The sequence below is a fragment of the Cyprinus carpio genome, chromosome B17 (genome assembly GCF_018340385.1).
Source record: "Cyprinus carpio isolate SPL01 chromosome B17, ASM1834038v1, whole genome shotgun sequence".
In the NCBI taxonomy this organism is placed as follows: Eukaryota; Metazoa; Chordata; class Actinopteri; order Cypriniformes; family Cyprinidae; genus Cyprinus; species Cyprinus carpio.
In genome coordinates this window covers 1293079-1314832 of record NC_056613.1, presented here as the reverse complement: position 1 = coordinate 1314832, position 21754 = coordinate 1293079, and the positions used below count along the sequence as shown (strand labels likewise).

General features: G+C 32.2%; 1 protein-coding gene across 1 annotated transcript in view; it reads left to right on the top strand.

Moving 5' to 3' along the window:
• The window catches only part of LOC109055842 (1-phosphatidylinositol 4,5-bisphosphate phosphodiesterase beta-1-like), a 50233-nt gene extending 29348 nt beyond the window's left edge, over positions 1 to 20885 (top strand). The window contains exons 8-19 of the mRNA XM_042743067.1: positions 909 to 1009; positions 2000 to 2166; positions 7095 to 7241; positions 8839 to 8996; positions 10157 to 10239; positions 11154 to 11238; positions 11314 to 11500; positions 14240 to 14316; positions 15057 to 15182; positions 15248 to 15318; positions 16584 to 16678; positions 20710 to 20885. Of these exons, the coding sequence (XP_042599001.1) occupies positions 909 to 1009; positions 2000 to 2166; positions 7095 to 7241; positions 8839 to 8996; positions 10157 to 10239; positions 11154 to 11238; positions 11314 to 11500; positions 14240 to 14316; positions 15057 to 15182; positions 15248 to 15318; positions 16584 to 16678; positions 20710 to 20885 (1473 nt within the window). The remainder of the gene's footprint in view (positions 1 to 908; positions 1010 to 1999; positions 2167 to 7094; positions 7242 to 8838; positions 8997 to 10156; positions 10240 to 11153; positions 11239 to 11313; positions 11501 to 14239; positions 14317 to 15056; positions 15183 to 15247; positions 15319 to 16583; positions 16679 to 20709) is intronic.
• The last annotated feature ends 869 nt before the right edge of the window (positions 20886 to 21754 follow it).

The window sequence follows — 21754 nt, the reverse complement described above, 5'->3', positions numbered from 1 at the left end:
TATTTTTAATATATTGTTTACTTTTTATTTGTAATTATATTATATAATTATATATTATTTTATTCATACATTGCTTTATTTATTTCTCTAGTTTTATTTTTTATCTATTTATTTATTTGTGTATATATATATTGTTTTTCTTATTTTTTGTTTTATTTTCATTTATTTATGTTTAACAGTTTTATCATTATTGATTTGTTTATACATTGTTTTTACCTATTTAATCTGTTATTTATTTATTTTTATTTATCGGTTTAATTTTTTTTTATTTATTCAAACATTAATTAACCTATTTCTCTGTTTTTCCCCCTGCTTTTTAATTCCTAGCATCAAGGGGAGTCTGTTGGTTTGCTTTATCATTTTACGGCCAATTTAAAGGTTGAAAGTTGAACATGGGGAGATTTTCATAATCCATAATGCTAAAAGGCCTCGGGAGAGTCGGGAGGGGAAAAGTGAGGAGCTAATGAGAAACCCTCACTGTGTTATTCTGGCTGGCCTCCGCCTCTGACTCACTCACATTCACATCCTTTCATCTGTTTTTTCTTCTTTGTTTGCTGCTTTTATATTTTGTGCGGTGAAGCATTAATCAGCCGCGGGCGAGAGCTGCATGTTTTGAATGTTCACTGCAGAGATGAGCGTCTGACAGCTTGTGAACGACATGAGTAATGTTCACTCGCTGACGTTATTGAGTTGGTCGTAACAAACCAATCGATTCGTTGTCAGGTGAACTAGATGCTTCTTAGGATGAAATGAGCTAATTAAATTATCAATTCAGCTCAAATGTTTTTGTTTCTATTCTTATGAGACCACGTGTTATTAAAGGCAGGTTTAGCCTCTCTGTTTTTGGTGATTAATCGCTGCGTCAGACTGAAGATGATTTGATGGTCTGATCTTGTTCGTCTCTGCAGAGCGACTCCGTCCCTTTGGAGGATTTGATGCCTGACGTTTACAAATCATTCATCAACAACCTCTGCCCGCGATCTGAGATCAACCAAATATTTGCTGATCTGTAAGTCTTTATGGAGCCGTTTCAGCTGATGCTGTAGCTAAAGATGCCTTCAATTCAATTCAATTCAATTCAATTCAAAAATAAAATAAAATAAAATAAAATAAATTAAAATAAAATAAAATGAAATAAAATAAAATAAAATAAGATGTTTGTTTGTCTGTTTTTTTATGATTTCATATATTTATTTATTTTTCAAATTTGTATATAATTTTTTTATTTGTTATACTTTTACTTGTTTATTTGTATTTACACATTTAATTATTTAGTATGCATTGCTGCATGTATTTATCTGTTTTTTTTCTGTCTACTTTTTCCATTTTATTTATATTTTATTTGTTTGTTTGTTTTTTGTATTATTTATACATTTTTATCTGTTTATCTGTTTGTTTTTTATTTATTTGTCTACTTTTTCTATTTATTTATTTGATCTTTTTATCTGTTTTTATGTATTTATTTACTCATCAAATTTTTATATGTATCCTTTTTTATGAATGCTTTTATGTTCATTTTAATGTTTTTTTTTATTAATTCATCCATTGTTTTATCTATTTATCTGTTTTTTTCTGTTCTTCTTGATTTATCTTTTATTTATTTTTACTTTTATTTATACATTATATATTTATCTATATTTTTCCTGTTTTTATGCACTCATTAATTTTTATCTATTTTCTAATTTTTCAGTGTAACTAGTTATGCATGTATGCATGTGTGTATTACTAAATAATGTTGCCTTCAAGTCATGTTGGAATGATATTTATGAGACGGCGAGTGCATTACAGTGTTGTAATTAGTTGGGGGCGTAACAATTTAATAAATCCTGATGAAAGATAATTGGTATTGATCATAACAAGACGTTCCTTTAGAAAGAAATCCACCTTGCTGAAAGTCATTGTGTAATTTGCATGCTGGGATGATGTAGCTGCTCATCTCTGTGTTATGATTATGACTGTAAACCATATGCTCTCTTATGGATCTCCTGTCTCTCTCCAGCGGCGCGAAGAGCCGAAGCTATCTGACGGTGGATCAGATGACAGAATTCATCAACAACAAGCAGCGGGACCCGCGTCTGAACGAGATCCTGTACCCACCGCTCAAACCCGAACAAACCCAGCTGCTCATGGAGAAGTTTGAGCCCAGCGCAGCGGGGATTCAGAAGGGTCTGTCATTATTCATAATTCATCCACTCACTCTCATTTTCTTCTGTGGACCACAATACAAACTCTTTTCCATATGTTTATAATAATTGTATAGTTAGGCTAAATGTTTGGGGCGGGGGGGGGTAAATCAAATGGGATTTTTATTTATCTTTTTTGTTTGTGTATTCATTTATTTGTTTATGTGTTTATTAATGAATTAATGAATTAATTATTTAATTTAGAGATCCGAGTTTGCTGTGTTGGTAAAGTTTTGCCCCCAACAAACTTATTAGGATTATGTATCAGTATGACTTATAAATTACAGGACGAGTACAACTAATAAAATGATCTATTTAATAATAATAATAATAATAATAATAATAATAATAATAATAATAATAGTAAACAAAATGGAATATATTACTGTTGTTATAATACTTTTACAATAGAAAAAAAGTATTTAATATATAGTACTATTAATCATCATCATTATCATTTTAAATCATAATTAATCATAAGAAGGGCTGCAAAATATGGCCCAAATCATATTAGGGTTATATATTAGTATGTTTAGGAAGTAATAGCACGACTACTAATTATATTAATAAAAAATAGGAATAAAGAATTTATTAATATAATAATTAAATAAATACATAACAACAACAATAACAAAAAATAATAATAACTATTTGTAGTATAACTGAAAAAATACAGTTCTAACATTTATGTCTTAATTTCTTTATTTCCAAGTTTTAACCCATCAAGCTTTTATTTTGACAGAAAACCACTTGACACCTTTAAAGCTTCTCCATTTTTTGCAGCAGCTTTATTAATCCTTCTCATCACAAATCTGTGATATAAATTTTATTTCACTTAACCGTTCAGCTCCAGTTCATAGTGACTAAAATAACACCATGACACTGATTCAGATGACTCATTCACTGTAACGCATTTCCTCTGAAATCATCTGATGTTTTGTGTGAGAAGCAGATGCAAATTTCCAGAAAGTTCATTGATGATATTTTTTTTCTTTGCTGCTTTTTTTTGATTTCATTTCCCCTCTCTCGGCCGGATGCTGTTTTCAGACGCAGACCGTTTCTCCATCGATCGCTGATAGTCAGCTCGGTGTAATTGTTAATTGCTGATAATTACGTGGGAGGGTTTTTCCTTGCGTTCCCATGAGGTGCTGCATTTATATAAGAGCAGAAGATGTCAGGCCTTTCTAATCGAGCTCCGTCTGTTCCCGCCATTGCACTAATATGAAATTTAATCCCTCATTAGTTTTTCCACCCAACTTGTTGATTGACAGCCGCATTAAAACACTGATGGATTCCTGCGTTTCCATGTTTAAACGTCAAACACCTCGGGATTCAACCAGCAATACATCCCATCCGATTTAAAGGCCTGTTGCCATGGATACGCTCATATAAGATGCCATTTGAAAATATTAAACTTTTCAGAAACATCAGTCACATTTGAGAATTTTCCTCATTAAAGTTTAATAATTAGGCCTGAAACATTGTTGCATCAGCTAAATATAAACATGCACATTTTTGTCAGATATTCTCAGTCATTTCGTCATTCTCAGGAGGTTTGCTGTCTGTCAGCGAATCAGCACACAGGGTCATGAATATTAATTAGATGTCGCCCTAAATGATTTGCTGAAAAGATGATGCTGGAGCAAATAATGGGGAAACCAAATACTAATAGTTATTTAATATACAAACAAATATACTAATTCATTCTAAACTGAAAACCATAGCTAAAAGTCTCGGTTGTTTCATTTTAATTCTATTCTGGTGGCATACAGAGCCACAATCATGAACATTTTGTCAGTGGCCAAATATATATGGACCTTACTGTAAGTATTTTTTTCAGTTAGGACATCTCCTTATAAGGCAGCTGCCTGCGTAGGAGGCGCACAGCAAGGAAGTGCACTTGTTTTTGGAACACAGCCTTTGAGTTTTCTTATTCTGTAGACAGAAAACCAAACCTCCATAACATTCTGCACCGTTTCATTACCATAGCAACAATAACTCACGAGATGCAGTGGAGCCGGCTTATTTATATCTCACGGAGCACAAGGCTCCACGGGCGAACTGGAGATCAGGTCACGGGATGATAATGCTTGACGGCTGATTGATTATAGGCACAATGAGTCCAGAGGGGCCAGCGATGGATGAGGAGGATCATCTGGTTTTTTAGCTGCGGGTTCAACATGACACATCGCTGTCACACAGATTACAACTCTGTTTTCTCCGAGACAGGAAGAAGACAGTCCACCACCCACACCATACACACCATACACACCAGACACTCATATTTGCATCGCATGGTATTGATTGTACTGTAGATTTGGAGGAACAATTGGGTTGTAAAGCAGGAATGGTCTGCGTTTGCAGGATTACATTGTTTCTGTGGATTTTTAGTTGCATGTTGGTCGTTTGAAGGTTTAGATTGTGTGTTTAATTTTTTGTTTGTATGTTCTGGAGAGGATGTTTTTTTTTTTGTGTTTGGCTTTTAATTTTTTAAAAATGGAACAGTTTATTGAACCTTTAGACACAATATAAAAACAAATCTTGAGCAATAAGGTTTCATATGTGTTTTTTGTTGAGTATAATCAGGCTTTTATTACATTTACATTTAGTCATTTAGCAGAGGCTTTTATCCAAAGCGACTTACAAATGATGACAATGAAAGCAAACAAAAACAACAAAAGAGTACTGATATATAAGTGCTTTAATGCCTTTTATAGCTCATATAGTGTGATATAGTGAGAATAAGGAGGAAAATACAGATCAGTTTTATTCAGAGACTTAAACTGAGCAGAAATATGTGATTTGCTGCAGATGCTGATAATTCTATGATGAAATTCTGATGCTTGTAATGTAAATCAGTGAGATCTTTGTAACAGTAGAGCAGATATTTACATCAAATTATATAATTATCAGTCATCACTCTATAATATGTCTTAGTAAGATGAGATGATCCAAACATATAATGCAATGCAATCCAGTGCTGATTGAGAGATGAAGAAATAAATGCTCCTGAACATGTTTCAATTGATATTATTTTAAATAAATAAAGATGATGATGATTCACTCAATTGAAGTCAGTGTTATGATTGCTAAAAACTAAAATCATAAAAATGTCATTCATTGAAATAAGATATGTTCAATAAAATTAACAAAATTAACTAAACCCTAAACTTAATAAAAACAACATAGAAAATAAATAAAGTTGATAACTAAAATTAAAACGAAAACAAACTATAAAACATTAACTCTAACTCAAAATATTAAATAAACTGAAAGGTAATATAAAACCACATATAATAGACATATTAGAAAATAATAATAAAAATGACAAAACACAACACAATTACTAAAACTTAAAAATTAACATTAAAATAAAATTCAAATTTTTTGATATTGAGATAATATTATATTATATGTAATGTAATAAAATTTTTGTTTTTTGTATTGTAATTTAAATTATAATTTCAGTTATTTTTTTACTAAAGTATTGACAGCACTTGAAAGAGAGAAGTGAAGTGAAGGATGAAGGTGGACGTTTGTGCAATTAGACTAAAAGACTTAAAAATATCAATCAGACGTGAACGACAGGACGTTTTGATCATTTTGATCATTTAGATTATTAAGAAATAGCAAATCAAATATGATACCACGGGGCTAAAACTGTTTATAACCTAATGTCCAAACCAGCAGAGAACCCTGTGAAATCTCTGAACTGAATCTAACTGTCCTGAAAAGCACCTTAAGATGCAGAACCGTGACAGCAGACGTGATCTTGTTCTTTCGTTCTCCATTTAACTCGACAGGACAATTGCTGAATTTCAGCAGTGTGCGCTAATTGTAGTCTTTAAAAGCCATTTGCCTCGCTGCTCATGACAGCAAGGTGGTTGATGATATTTGTGTGTGTGCAAATCAAAGGTTGTTTGCTCTGAAGTGACAGAGACGCCGGCGATCCCCACCGCGCCGCCCCGTCCCACCAGAAAAAGAGCCACGGTTAATTACCTCCGGAGCTCTGCAAAGAACAGCTTTAATTAATGTAAAGTGCTGCTGAGAGTGAGTCGCAGGGGACGCTGGTCCCGAGTGTCTTCCCTTCAGCCGCCAGTGCTGATCTCCAGCTTGAGTTTAATTTGAAGTCTGTTTGCAGTCGCAGTGCTAATTTACTCCACGAGACGAGCTGTTACTTGAGCTGCAAAAGAGAGAAAGACAGTGCTAATATTCCGAGGTGAAATCAACTCTATTACATGCGTAGCGCTCTACTGTCATGAACTTCAGACACTAGCATCACAACTGTTGAAAGAAGTGAATGCTTTTATTTAGCAGGGACGAATCAAAATGATCAAAAGTGTTATTGCTACAAAATATTTCTATTTCAAAGAAATGCTGATCTTTTGAACTTGCTGTTCATCAAAGAATTCTGAAAAGGAAAATGTATGACAGTTTCCACAAAAATATCAACTGTTGTCAACATTGATAATAATCAGAAATACATCTTAAGCAGTACATCAGCATCTTAGAATGATTTCTGAAGATCATGTGACACTGAAGACTGGGGTAATGATGCTGAAAATTCAGCTGCACATCACAGGAATAAATTACAGTTTAACAGATATTCACATAGACAACAGTTATTTTAAATTGTAATAATATTTCACAATTTTGCTATTTTTACTGTATTTTTAATCAAATAAATGCAACCTTGGTGATGAGCAGAAGACTCTTCTTTCAAAAGCATTATCAAATCTTACCGACCTCAACGTTTTGAATGGTGGTAACAGTCAAAACACAACATGTTAATGGAGTCAAATGGGTTGTGAATGCAATTTTGCTGTTTGAAAGTCCTGAAAGGATGCCTGTGGTCTTGTCTGCTGAAATGTGATGTGATGCATGACGCTTTTTATCTGATTTGTGTAACAGGGCAGATCTCAGTGGAAGGCTTTGCCAGATATCTGATCAGTGAGGAGAACAGCGTCATTCCTCCAGAAAAACTGGACCAGAGTGAAGACATGAGCTTCCCTCTCTCTCATTACTTCATCAACTCGTCCCACAACACCTACCTCACAGGTACCGCAGCATGCACACACACACACACACACACACACACACACACACACACACACACACACACACACACACACACACACACACACACACACACACACACACACACACTCTCCTGTCTGAACGCAAATACACAATTTATTAGAGAATTCATTATAATAATGCATTTTATTTTTTATAGCACCTGCTTAAAGGGCTTCGCTGGTCAGAGAGTAAAAACAGAAGTTTAAAAGAAGAAAACAACAACAGACAGAGAGATAGAAATAATCTGCTAAACAAAGTTCGAATGTAGCCTTTATTTTAATCAGTTTGCATAAAAGCTGCTAAGAAGAAGAAGAATATGGTGTGAGAGGAATCTGTGTTTCTCTATAATCATAATTCAACATCTGAAAATGTTTTATATGCATTAGTGCATTTACATTTGTATTCTTATCAAAGTCTACTTAGAATAAAGTGCATTATGTCACATAAGAAGCAATTATCAGGAGAGGGAGCTGAGAACATGCTAGCCGCAAAAACAAAGAGGAAATGAATAATGAATGTAATTATGGTCAAAGTACTGCTAATGTACCAATCTAACACACAGTGCTGCTAAAGTACACGCAGCAACTGGTGTTCTTAAAGGAACAGCACACCCAAAAATGAATCTTCTGTCTTGATTATTTTCAGCTTTATGACACTCAAGCCAATATGATATTGCTGTTTTTTGTTTGTTTGTTTATAAAATGCATAAGAAGAATTTTGGCAAGCTCAAAAAAGGACAAAAAACATGAAAGTATCATAATGCAGTCCATACTGTCGAAGATTGTTTCCGCCATGGAATAAAAATAGAAAAGGTGATTGTGACGTTATATCTCACAATTCTGACTTTTCTCACAATTTTTACTCTCTTTTTCTCAGAATTCTGAGTTTAAATCTTGCCAATTTTCCTTTTTTTTTTTCCTCAAAATTCTTAGTTTAAATATCACAAATGTAACTTTTTTCTCTAAATTCTGAATACACATCTGGCAATTTTTACTCTCTTTTTCACAGAATTCTGAGTTTACATCTTGCAATTCTGACTTTTTTGGAATAAAAAAGGCAAAAAAAACCTGAACAACTCACAATTATGACTTTTTCTATTTTTCCTATTTTTTTCCCTATTTTTTTTTTTTTTTTTTTTAGACCTTTTTCCTCAGATCTGCAAGTTTATAAAATCAGAATTGTGAGATTAAAAAGTCACAAACAATTTTTTTTTTTAAGTTTGCATCTCATAATTCATCATTTTTACACATCGTTTTAAGAATCTAGCAATTCTGAGGTTTTTAGGAATTCTGACTTTACATCTTACAATTATTTTTTTTTTTTTTTTTGGTTTTTTTTTTTGGAGAATGAATAAAAATTTATTTTTTATTTTTTTTTCTTTTCTTCTCAGAATTACATATAATTTAAATGTGCAATTCTAAGTTTATAAAATCAGAATGGTGAGATAAAAAGTCACAATGACATTTTTTCTTTTGTTTGATCCCATGGTGGAAACAAGCTTTCAACTCAAGTGAAGTATTTGTGTGAGTGCATGTTAGTTTGTGCATCCAGTCAGCGTGTGTGTGTGTGTTGTCAGCGGGGCAGCTCGCGGGGAGCTCCTCTGTAGAGATGTACCGGCAGACGCTGCTGTCTGGCTGTCGCTGTGTGGAGCTGGACTGCTGGAAAGGCCGGACGGCGGAGGAGGAACCCGTCATCACACACGGCTTCACCATGACCTCAGAAATCTCCTTCAAGGTGACCCACCGCACGCTCACCAGAGTTAGGTTTCCATTGAGTTCTCTCAGCCTTTCATCAGGGCACACTGTTAAGTAGTGCTTAACATGGAGCTATTTTCTGCTTTTGGAACCGTTTCTATATATAAAAATAATAGGTGCACAGAGTCATTTTTTTCACTGACTGATACACATTTCCATACAAAAACAATCTGCAGTTTACAGCCCTGTGAGTGCTCATTTAATTTTATTAAAGCTAATTTATTTTTAATAATTATTTAATTTGATTTGATTTGATTATGATTTCAGATTCCAATAAGAGTTTCGTAATTTTATTTTTATTTTTTTTATTTTATTTTTTATTTTTTTATTTGTTTTGTTTAATTTCAGATTCTAAAAAGAGTTAAGTACGTTTTATTTCTTACCATATTTAAGTCTAAACCAACAAAGATATTATTTTATTTTGTTGTATTTCTTCTTTTTTTTTTCATTTTATCTAACTTTTTCATTTTTTATTATTTTTATTTTATTTTATTTTATTTTATTTTATTTTATTTTATTTTATTTATTTTATTTTATTTTATTTTTATTTATTTTATTTTATTTTATTTTATTTTATTTGATTATGATTTCAGATTCCAATAAGAGTTTTGTACATTTATTATCATTTTTAGATTTTATTCGTTATTTTTTCTATGTTTTGCTAAATTTCAGATTCTAAAAAGAGTTAAGTACTTTTTATTTCTTACCATATTTAAGTCTAAACCAACAAAGATATTATTTTATTTTGTTGTATTTCTTCTTCTTTTTTTTCATTTTATCTTACTTTATAATTTTTTATTAATTTAATTTAATTTAATTATTTATTTTTTTTCAGATTCCACAAAGAGTTCAGTACATTTTATTTATTGCTAATATTTCTAATTTGTTATTATAATTTTTTTATTATTATTATTTCATTTTTTTTTTTTAGTTTCATTTATATGATAAAACAAAGCCTAATTAAAGTACATTGTATTCAGTAACAAGTTAAATAGAAAAAGCATTTAGTATTATAACTGCATTAAAAAGAAAAATAAACGATATAAATGGAGCTATTCCATTATGACATTTCACAGTATTTCCTGTTAGATAAATTGCTCAGACAAACTAAATTCCTTTCAATCTGTTCTTGTTTTCCAGGAAGTAATTGAAGCCATAGCAGAGTGTGCTTTTAAGACGTCTCCGTTCCCTGTCATCCTGTCCTTTGAGAATCATGTGGACTCGTAAGTGTAGACGCTGCCGCGGCTCCTCGGGGCCGACTGCAACTATGGCAACAAGGAGTGGAGCAATTAGAAGTGTCTCTGAAATGCATAATTTGTTTTCAGTCATCATTGTTGTCTTGTGAGATGTCACACGCGCTGGCTCGCTTCAAATCAGAGATGACATGATCGGGGAATTTCACTTCAGTCACATCACAGCTGCAGATGTAGTTTCCCAGAATGACATGCATCTGAACATTGACAAGTGCTAAATTTGGAATTTTATTTTTATAATTATTTTATTTAATTCTTTAATTTCATTTTATTTTATTCTATATTTTATTTTATTTTATTTCATTATGAGTTCAGCTTCCAGATAGGGTTTAGGACATTTTATTTATTACCATATTACATATTTTACCATATTTTAGAAGATTTTCCCCTAAATCAATTACATTTTTTAATCTATATTTTATTCTTTATTTTATTATTATTATTAGCACATTTTGTTTATTGCCATATTTAAATTAAGATTTTTTAAAGATTATTTTTTATTATGCTTTCAGCTTCCAATAAGTTTAGTTCATTTTATTACCATCTATTTTACCATTTTATTTTATTTTATTTTATTTTATTTTATTTTATTTTATTTTATTTTATTTTATTTTATTTTATTTTATTTTATTTTATTTTTGGTTTGTTCCAATATGATTTTTTGCTAAATTTTATTACCATATTTAAATCTATTCAGCTGAATTTTCCAAATTTCCCCCCGAAATCAGCAAAGAAATGATAAAAATAGTCTGCAGATTTCATCTTGGTCTTGGACTTTATACTGTGATGTAATGTTGTTGATGCAGCAAATGTTGCGAAGCGCTGGTTTGTTACTCACTGTTTATGCAAAAATGTCTGTTTCATGTGTTTCTGTTGAATGGCAGCCCCAAACAGCAAGCCAAAATGGCAGAATATTGCCGATCGATATTCGGGGACGCTCTTTTGACTGAGACTCTGGAGAAATATCCTGTAAGTGTCTCTGTCCCTCATGCATTTGTGCTGTTTTCAGCCGGTGTTCTTCTGACTGATTCTGCTGTGTTTCAGCTTGAGTCCGGCGTTCCTCTGCCAAGCCCTCATGAGCTCGTGGGAAAGATCCTGATCAAGAACAAGAAATCTCACCCCAAACCCTCAGACGGCAGCACCAAGAAGAAGCTGTCCGAGCAGGCGTCCAACACTAACAGCGACTCGTCCAGTGTCTTTGAGCCGTCGTCTCCCAGCGCTGGACCCGCAGGTATCACACACTCAAATCTGCATGAATCATCGAGACAGTGCTGAATTAAATAAGATTTAATTCATTCATTTAAGTGTTTATTATTTTAAATATTTATTTAAATAATTAATTATAAAAAAAAAAATTAAATCATTTAAATGGTAATTTAAATGTCTGACGGTGAAATGTGAAAATATACAAACTGTAGTACTGCTGTTATTAGCATTTATTAATTGTAAATAAAATATAATTAACTTAAATTTTAGTAAATTTGAAAATTGTAAATATATAATATTATAAATTAAAATTTGTTATTTTTAAATAAAATATAAATGTTTATAAATTTGTTGTAAAGTTGTAAATATTCAAAATAACATAATAAATGAAAATGTAATTTGTAAATTGTATGTAATAAAAAAAAGTATATAATATAATATAATATAATATAATACAATACAATACTACAATACAATACAATATAATATAATATAATATAATATAATATAATATATATAATATAATATAATATAATATAATATAATTCCTGTGGGATCCTATAGGATAAGCAGTTTGGAGAATGGATGGGAGCATAATATATTCTAAAATAATAATAAAAAAAAAAATAATAATAAAAAAATCATTAAAATTACATTTTGTAGTTGTAGTTCTAATGTAGAGTTTATAATTTATTGTTATTATACAATATACTGTAATGTTTTGTTATAATTATTTTTGTTATAATTTGTAAATATGCAATATATAACAAATTAAAAATTTTATTTGTAAATAGTAAATATAGCATAATATATAATATATTGCAATTACATTTGTAAATTGTAAATAAAATAAAATTTTAATTTGTAGGTGTTTCTAAATTGTAATTATACAATATAATATGATAAATTAATACGTGTCAGTAAATCACAAATAATAAAAAAATCAATTAAATGCATAAATTATAATTGTACAATAATATATAGTAAATTATAAATTCTGAATTGTAAAAAATATAATATAATAAATTAAAATGACATTTCTAAATTGAAAATAACACAATGTTATATAATAAATAATTAAAAATATTTTTGTAACTTTAAAAAATATAATAAATTAAAATTTTATAAATTGTAGATATACAAAATATTGAAATAAAACAAATTCAATGTGTACAAGTTTCCAATAAATGTACAATTTGGAGCTTTGTTTGTTAAAGTGACTCTGTGGTAGTTGTTTTCTAGACGGATAACTTGAATGTTTTGGGAGTAAAAATACAGACAAGAAACTTCTAACTTTGATCCAAGAACACGTTTTGCCATTGATATTTGTATATTTGTTTTGTTGAGGAGCGGCGGAATGAACTGTACGTTAAATTCTTTATAAAGCAGCAGGAAAACCTGTGATGAGTCAACTATTACGGGGTCTGTGCTCACGTCTGTCTTTAGCAAGTGTAAAGAAGGAGCAGACGCAGACGCAGAGGCAGAGGTCGAGGAGTCGAGCGGATGACATTTGAGCATGTGTTTGTGTGGAAGTGAGGGCTCTGAAAGCAGATGTTGAACAGCAGGACTGTGTGGAGTCACCTGTAACACCGCAAGCATCACAGCCGTTTCACACGATTCAGGACATTAATCAATCAAATAAATATTGTTTATTTGATATTTGATGAATGGATTGATAACATGTAAATAGTAAAAAAAATAAAAAAATAGTATATATATATATCAATAAATTAGAATGTTGTGGAAAAATTAATGTATTTCAGTAATTCAACTCAAATTGGTGGTTTTTGTTAAATGTGAGCCAAAATCATCACAATTAAAAGAACCAAAGACTTAAACTACTTCAGTCTGTGTGCATTGGAATTTTTTGTAATACCACGAAGTTTCACGATTTGAGTTGAATTACTGAAATAAATGAACTTTTCCACGACATTCTAATTTATTGAGATGCACCTGTATATTTATGCACAAATGAAATAGTTCACCTAAAAATGACAATTATTTAATTTGCTGGTAATTATTTAATGATAGATAAATAAATAATGTATATTTACGCACAATTCCATGTAATTTATTTATTGGTATTTATTTAATGATCGATAAATGCATCTCCCATTCATGTGCATGACAATTATTTACTTTATTTATTGATATTTAATGATAAATAAATAATTGCATAAATTATTTATATTTATGTCCAAAGCCAAAAATTACAGTTGTCTAATGTATTCATTGCTATTTATTTAAGGATAAATAAATAATGAAATATAGAATTTATATTTGTGCAATAAATTAAACATGAAATTAAATTCATTCATTGATAGATTAAAAAAAGATAATAATTTAGATTTATGCACAAATCACCCAGATATATTATATAGATATATATATACTATATATATAGATATATATATATATAATATAGATATATATATATATATATATATTATAATATTATTATTATATATTTAATAATGCATAAATAATTAAATAAATAATTGATATTTTTGCACAAATGACCTGGATTAGCCCCTGAATGAAAGAGGGGTGTTTTTGGAGACTGATGCGGTTGTCGAGGATGAGTAAACGATGAGAGTGTTTTCATTAGTGTGTCTCTTGAGTTCAGACTCATTGATTCTGCTCTCATCATCATGACGTCTCTGAGCTCTGCTTCTTCTCTCACACCAGCTCTGGCTTTCTTCAGCGCATCCAAATCACTGTTTAAGAGAAACTCAGAAAGTTTGATCCTGTTTTTGTGCTTTAGCGCCTGCAGAGGTGGAGGCTGAGGATGATGAGGATGAAGATGATGATGATGATGACTGTAAGGCTCTGGCTGACGAGGTCAGGGGAAGAGATGATTGCTTAATTTCATAGTATTGATTCATATATTGAAGTAGCTTTTATTTGTATATTTTCAGTTTTCATTTTAGTGGAAATTTGAGTAACTTTGTGAGCTTTTGTCATTTTAAGTTTTTCTTTTCTATTTTTAATTTCCATGTAGCTTTTTTTAATTTATTTTAGTTTTAGTTATTTTAGTACTTTTTAATAAATATAAATAGGGCCTATTTAATTTAGCATGTTGCCAATGCAACATTTCTCATTTCAAATTTTTAATAAGCTGTTTATTAAACTTATTTATTTCAGTTAGTTAACAAGGCAACAGTTCTAAATTCTTTTTTTGTAGTTTTTTATTTAATATTTCTATATAGCTTTAATTTATTTTGTCATTTTTAATTATTTCTAAATATTTTTATCTATTTCTAATTTCTAATTGTTTTTTATTTCTTTTTTTTTTCCTATTTTTTAATTCATTTATGTTTTTTTTTTTAATGTTTTTGTTTGTTTTTTAAAAGTTAATAGTCTCATTTTGAAACTGTATGATTGGTCATTTTGTTCAAGTTAATTACTCTGCTTGTTAATAAAATGTTGTAACTCTTGTGTACATTTTCACCAATGGAGTACAAAATAAGGTTTGAAACTCTTAAAATTTACAATTGTGAAACGAGGTGCTCAGCCTTCAGAAAATGATGTCCGTCCACCTCATGAGCTCAAACACTGATGTTTTTGGTGATTTTCTTCAGGGTACAGCAGGATGTGAAGCCTTTGCCACTGAAGAAATGTCACACGCGCGCTCTGTCAAACCTACCATCCCAGTCCCACTGACTACATCCAGCCCACCAAGTTCCACTCGTTTGAGATTTCCAAGAGTAAGTTTTGGCCGCATATGATGATTGGAGTTCATGATTTTGAACGATATTGTTCTGATTTAGAGTGGTCTGACTTTGTTAGTGAGATGTCGTCGTTCGTGGAGAAAAGAGCTGTGGCATCTTATCAAGAAGACAGGTGTGGTTTGTTGGGGATCCTTTCAAACACAGCCCACATTTCTGACGACAAACCAGGACAAGAGCATCTATTATTCATGCCAGAACTTATGACCTAAATAATCAAATCTGTCAGGAAGATTTCAGAACAGTATCTGACTCATGCCCTGTTTGCAAGTCTCCAGAAGCCATTTAATATGTTTGTGTGAAGAACAGACTGAAATTTAAGATGTTGTTCACTAAGATTATGCTCTAATTCACACACGTATTATATATTTAGATGTTATACCTTAAGATGTGTGCATTTGACATGAATGACACCGAACTGCATTTGTTTTATTAATCGTCTATTTTTATAGCTTTTTTTTGACAATCAAGTGCATAAATATTTTAGATTTTTAATTTAATATAATTGAAATGTAGGCGCATATGTATATTTTGATGCCTAGTTTTTTTATATATATAAAAACGATAGTAAATGATATAATTTATAGTTTAGGTGTTCAGATGATAATAAATGATATAATTTATAGTTTTAGGTGAGTAGTTTAGATTCCTAAATTAGTTTTTGTTGCAGAAAAATACTATAAAAAATATATTCAATGTTTTTGGTTTATTTTTACATTCTAATACATTTTATAAATTAAATAAGGTATATATAAAAATAATAATGTTTAAAAAGTAAGTAAATAAATAAATAAATAAATTGTTCCAGAAAAAAAACTACACAAATAATATAATTCATCATTTAAATTTAAAAATTATATTTTGATGCCCAAATTATTATTATTTTTTACATAATAATTATTACATAACAATTATTACAAATTTTTAATACATTATATAAATTAAACAAAGTGTATATAAAAATAATAATGTTTTATTTCTGTGAGATGCCAAGTTGAGATTTCTGATTCCTCATTTTTTCTAATGTCTATATTTATTTTTCCTAATTTCTAGTACATTTTGAATTTTTCAAAGTTTGTAATTTAATATTTTATTTTATAGTTTTAGTTTTAGTCATCAATAGCAACACTACGGAGGATTAAATAAATTTAAATAGATTTTAAATTAGTAAGTTTTTTTTTTTTTTTTTTTTTTTTTGGGGGGACGGGGGGGGGAAGTATATTATAATACAATTATAAAATAAAGGAAAACAATTGTTGTCTTTGATGGAGGTGGATGAGATTTATTGAATTATCGGTGTAGTTCGTTTATGACGCTCCCTTAATCCGTGTGCCATGTATGATACAACATGTTTCAGCTGAAGCAGGATTTATCCTAAAGGAGTGACACGCGTGGATTCCTCCAACTACATGCCGCAGGTCTTCTGGAACGCAGGCTGTCCAGCTCGTTTTCGCACTTCAACTTTCAGACCATCGGTGAGACCACTGAATAATGAAGAGCCGCTCTGGAGAGGCTTGTGACAAATATGCTGTAATATGAAAATGTCAACTGTAATTCAGACTTTATTAGCTGTTGATTTTCTGTCATCCATCTCTCAGAATCATGTCCATGCAGCTAAAACCTCGGCATGTCACGAGTATTAACGGGGCATAGAGTGGCTACAGACTCAAACCAGAGTTCATGAGACGGACCCGACAAGCACTTCGACCCCCTTCACAGAAAGCACTGTGGACCGGGCATCGTTAGCCAAACCACCATTATCAGTGACGGTTAGACATTTTACCAGCTCGGACTTCCTCCCAAACGCAGCTTTAAAATATTACATTAATAGCTTTTATGGCACACTCGAGACGGTTGCCCCCAAACCCTTTAGTACCAGGAAACTCGTTTGCAATGCATTATAGTAAGAAGGTAAACACAATAAGTGATTTGATGTAGTTCTTTTTTGTTTTATTTATTGTATTTAGTGTTAGATATCTTGTTCAATGTTTGAAGTGCACTAACTTCGGTTTTTCTTCCAGAAAAATGCATATAAAAAGTTCTATATATATATAATTTGTTTTCAGGTTTGATACATAAATCGGTGTTTTGTTCCAGAAAAAACTACTATATAAATTGTCATTTATAATTGAAATTTAGGTTCACCGGGCCCCCCTGTGTGTGATTTTGTTCAAATTAAGCTTTCGTTTTCCAGACCAAATACCATAAAAGCTATATCGATCATTTATAAATTTAATCTTATATGTTCAGGTCTGGAAGCCGGAAATTTGATTTGCAAAATAGAAATTTTTATCCTGGGAACTGCAAATATGCCCATGAAATAATATAATTTATAATTGGAATAGTGACAGATATATGTTCAAATTTGATAGCCAAAACAATTATGTAATTTATCATTTAAAAATTTATGTCTTCCAGTTTTGATGACCAAATGTTATTATTTTTTTCCTTGAAAAAATACTATGATATAATTTATAATTCAAATTTATATGTTTAATTTTGATGCCTACAACTGTGTTTTTTGTATATTAAGAAATTTTTTATTTTTAAATTGATATTCATGATGGACTATGTATTACCAAATGTGTTTAAATTATATTGGTTGTCTATAGCACCAATGAGTGTTTGGCATTGTACCTGACAAAGTACTATAAAAAAGGAATTTAATTAATTGACAGTTATTTAAATAATTATACTAATTTTATGATTTAAATTTGTTTAAGGTGTAAGTATGCCTAAATTTGTTAAAATGATTTAACCCTCATCTAAAGATAATGTTCCCTTATCACTGCCACAATTTTTCCACCCGCAATCTGTCAAGCACATATTAGCAGCAAACTTTACACTCATTTCATCATCCTTCTCTTCACTCTCTGAGGCAGAAAGAAGTCTCCACAACACATCGCTTCTAATCAGCCTACCTTGCTTTCCGTTTGATCCGATTCCATCTCCTTCAAGCCATTCTCCTGCAGGTTGTACCTCGCAGCTCACTCACATCATTAACACATCCCTTCACACTGGTTTGTTTTTCCCTCAGACATTTAGAACAGGCTCGTATAACTCCTACCTACTTAAGCAAAACCCACCGCGTTAACCTCTCTCTCTTAGAGAACTAAACAAGATCTGTTTTCGTTCTTTCTTTTTCACTGCAAAAAACAACTTGAAAAGAGTTCGTTTTCAACAACAGCCGAACACACCTTCCTCAACACAACCCGTCTGGTTTCAGAAGTGGACATTCAACCGAGGACTGACTTTGCACTCAGTTGTTGCAAGCACCTAAGGAAGTGGCAAAGACCAGATTCAAAATCGCTTATATAACTTATATTTGCTGGCATCGTCCGCTGTTTTTGATCACTGTTAGCCACCAGATCCTACTGTCCAACCTTTGGCCAACGGCGCATCTCCAGGAACCGCACTTCCAGATATGTTTGAGGTATTCCCTCTCGATAGGGCGTTTTTCCCTTTAAGAGTATCTTGGAAAGGTTTGAAGTGTCTTAAGTCGCAACATATATTATCTGGAGAGTTCCTCAGGGTCCAGTTCTTGGGACCCTTCTCTTCTCTGTCTACATGGTCTTCATACGGTTACTGTCATTTAGAAACCTACAGTTTTTCATATTCACTGCTATGTGCGATGACACTCAGCATCTACTCTCACATTCCATCCCTGCATGATCCGGACGAATAGCTGGCTCGCATCTCCCGCTTGTCTAACAGACATTTTCTTGCTGGATAAAGGACCATCACCTTCAACTCAACATTGCCAACGACAGAACTGATTGTGGTTCCATATAACCTATCTTCTATCATTTCTAACAATTCACCAGCCAAACCTTGGAGTTATGATTGTGATCAGCTGACTTTCTCAGACACCATTGCTTAAAACTGTACGGTGACTGCAGGTTTACTTTATTCAACATTAAGAAGATCAGGCCATTTTCTTTCAGAACATGCTTCAACAACTCCTTGCTTCAAGCTCTTGTTCTGTCCCAGGCTGGACTATTGCAGTGCTCTTGGCAGGTCTTCCAGCCAGTTTATTCAAATCTTTATAATTAATCCAGAATGCAGGCAAGCAAAGATGCATTTTTACTGAGCTGAAAGAATGCATGTTCACATCGTATGTATCAATTTGCACTGGTCTACCAATAGCTGCTCGTCATAAAAATTCAAGGCATAAAATGTTTGCATACATACAGACCACCAGTGGCTCTGCGACCCTTAACCTTAAATTTCATCTACTTCAGACTTAAGTATCTCTATGAGCTTGCGTACTGCAAGTGAATGTCAATAAATTGTGCCATCTCAAAGAGGCCACAAAATCACTTTCACTGTACTTTATATTAACTGTTCGTCTCCTGGTGGAAATGACCTGCACAACTCAATCCCAGCAGCATGTAGGCGTTAGGCCATCTTCAAAGGAAACAACTAAAAAAACACATTCTCTTCCATCTTTATTTGGAACCCTCTAACTCTAGCAACTCTCTGTTTATTATCAAGATTTCTTAAAAAAAGACTTTTAGACTTGGACTGACATTCTTCCATTTACTAACCTGCTTGTTTACTTAAAAAACAACAACAACAAAAACTTGCTATGTGACTGCATTAAGGCTAAACTGAGACTTGCTATAGCACTTGCATATCATTACTCTTTGTTGATTTTGCTTGCCATTGATCTCTCATTTTTGTAATGACTGCTAACCTGATTAAAGTGTTAATGTAAACCATGTTTTTTGTATAAACCAGAGGTTTTACTACAAATACCATGTGTTTAAAACTATGGTGTAGTTTGTAGCAAAAACGCCATACGTTTTTATATCTTGGTTCCCCATGTTTTTTTTTTTTTTTTTTTTGAGTCAAACAATGGCTTAATTTTGCTTAAGCGGGATCGGTTGTGTGCCAGGACACATACAAGTAACACATTTTGGACTGAATATAGAGACTGCAGTTTTGATTGCTTTATGATATTAAAACAGATCTTTAGATAGTTTCCATCTACGTTGTCTTAGACCAACCTTTGAATAATGAAAAGACCAAGTTTAGAGCCGACTTTTCGGCGGTATGCATGAAAACAGTTTAATTAAGTTATATTTTCATGTTCTCTTTTTTAAAAAAGAAATCCAAAGGGAAAACTAAAGTTTCCAAAGTCAGACCATTGCTTGTTTATGATTATTCAAGGGTGTAGAATTTAGTAGAGATGACTCTGCCATGTCCCTGCCAATATATCAGAGACTAAATGTCCCTAGCGATAATTTTGAGTCAATCAATGTAATATGTCTGGTTGTTTTCGGTTATGTCCCCCACCAATGTCAAAAATACAAACCTACGCCTTGAGTTTGGATGTTGTGTCATCTGTTGTTTTTATACTTTTGTGGTTTGCTTTTTGTCTTGATGCTCATGGTTATGTGTTGAATGTTCTATACGTGTCATTGTATTACCAGGTGTTGTTCCTGAGTCGGTGGGTGGTTCCTGGTGTTTATATGTGTCTATATCTTCAATGTCTCTCTTCAAGATCATATCAGGACATTTTTGACTGACAAGACAGGTGGGCGTTTTATGTGGAGATTGATCATGTTTGGACTTCCCGTTGACACGGAGACGAACAGCTTTCAGGACCCAAGAACCCAGAGCACCGCCATCAACCCTGTGTGGGACGAGGAGCCCACTCGTTCTTCAACCAACGAGTGACGACACATTCGGGCTGAGAGAAGATAAGCGTTTTTCACGTGCTCAGTTGTTGAACGCGCTGGTGATCACTACCCGTGTTTGGTGTTATGGGTCAGGGGTTTTTCCCACATGGCGTCCCTCAGGATAGCGTGGATGAAGGGGCGGACAAGTTCATCGGCATCGCATCATCCCCGTCTCAGCCATTCGCTTGACTCCTGGCCGAGGTTGCGATCGTCTTGACTGAGAATCAGTCTGAGCCACTGGATTTATAGACTCTTTTCAGCCTGAAATGTGCTGTTGTTTATGTTTTTATGAACAGTGATGATGTCATCACAGTAATTTCATACTGACATATGATCAGTATTTTCTTTTTTACATTTTATTTAACCTTTACATTGCAAAGATAGTGTTGCATTAAGGGTCATGATGGCGACAAACCTGCATTTCATGAATACAGATTCAACCAGGGGTTTTCAACCTTTCTGAGTTGAAAACCTTCACTCCATATAGGTTAAAGATAACCAAAGCATCTTGTTTTCAAGTTTCATTTGTTAACAGAAACTGGGGAAGTATTGATACACATCCGATGTGAGCCATTAAGAATGCACATTTTATCTTGTGTAGCATATATGTATCAATATAATATGATAAGGAATGGACTAAATTTTCATTTTGGGTGGAGGTATCTGTTGTTATATGTTCCGTGTACGTTCCGCCAGACTCGACGGTCAGTATTAGTTCGGTCTTGAATCTACCCGCACGTATACTCTCGCGTGGATGGGCTATTAAGTGTACCTCTTTCGTATATTTAGAAATGTTTACAGTTACTATTCATGCTATACTGTTTTTTTTCATGGCTTCCTGATGGTATACAACTTTAATAAGAGGAA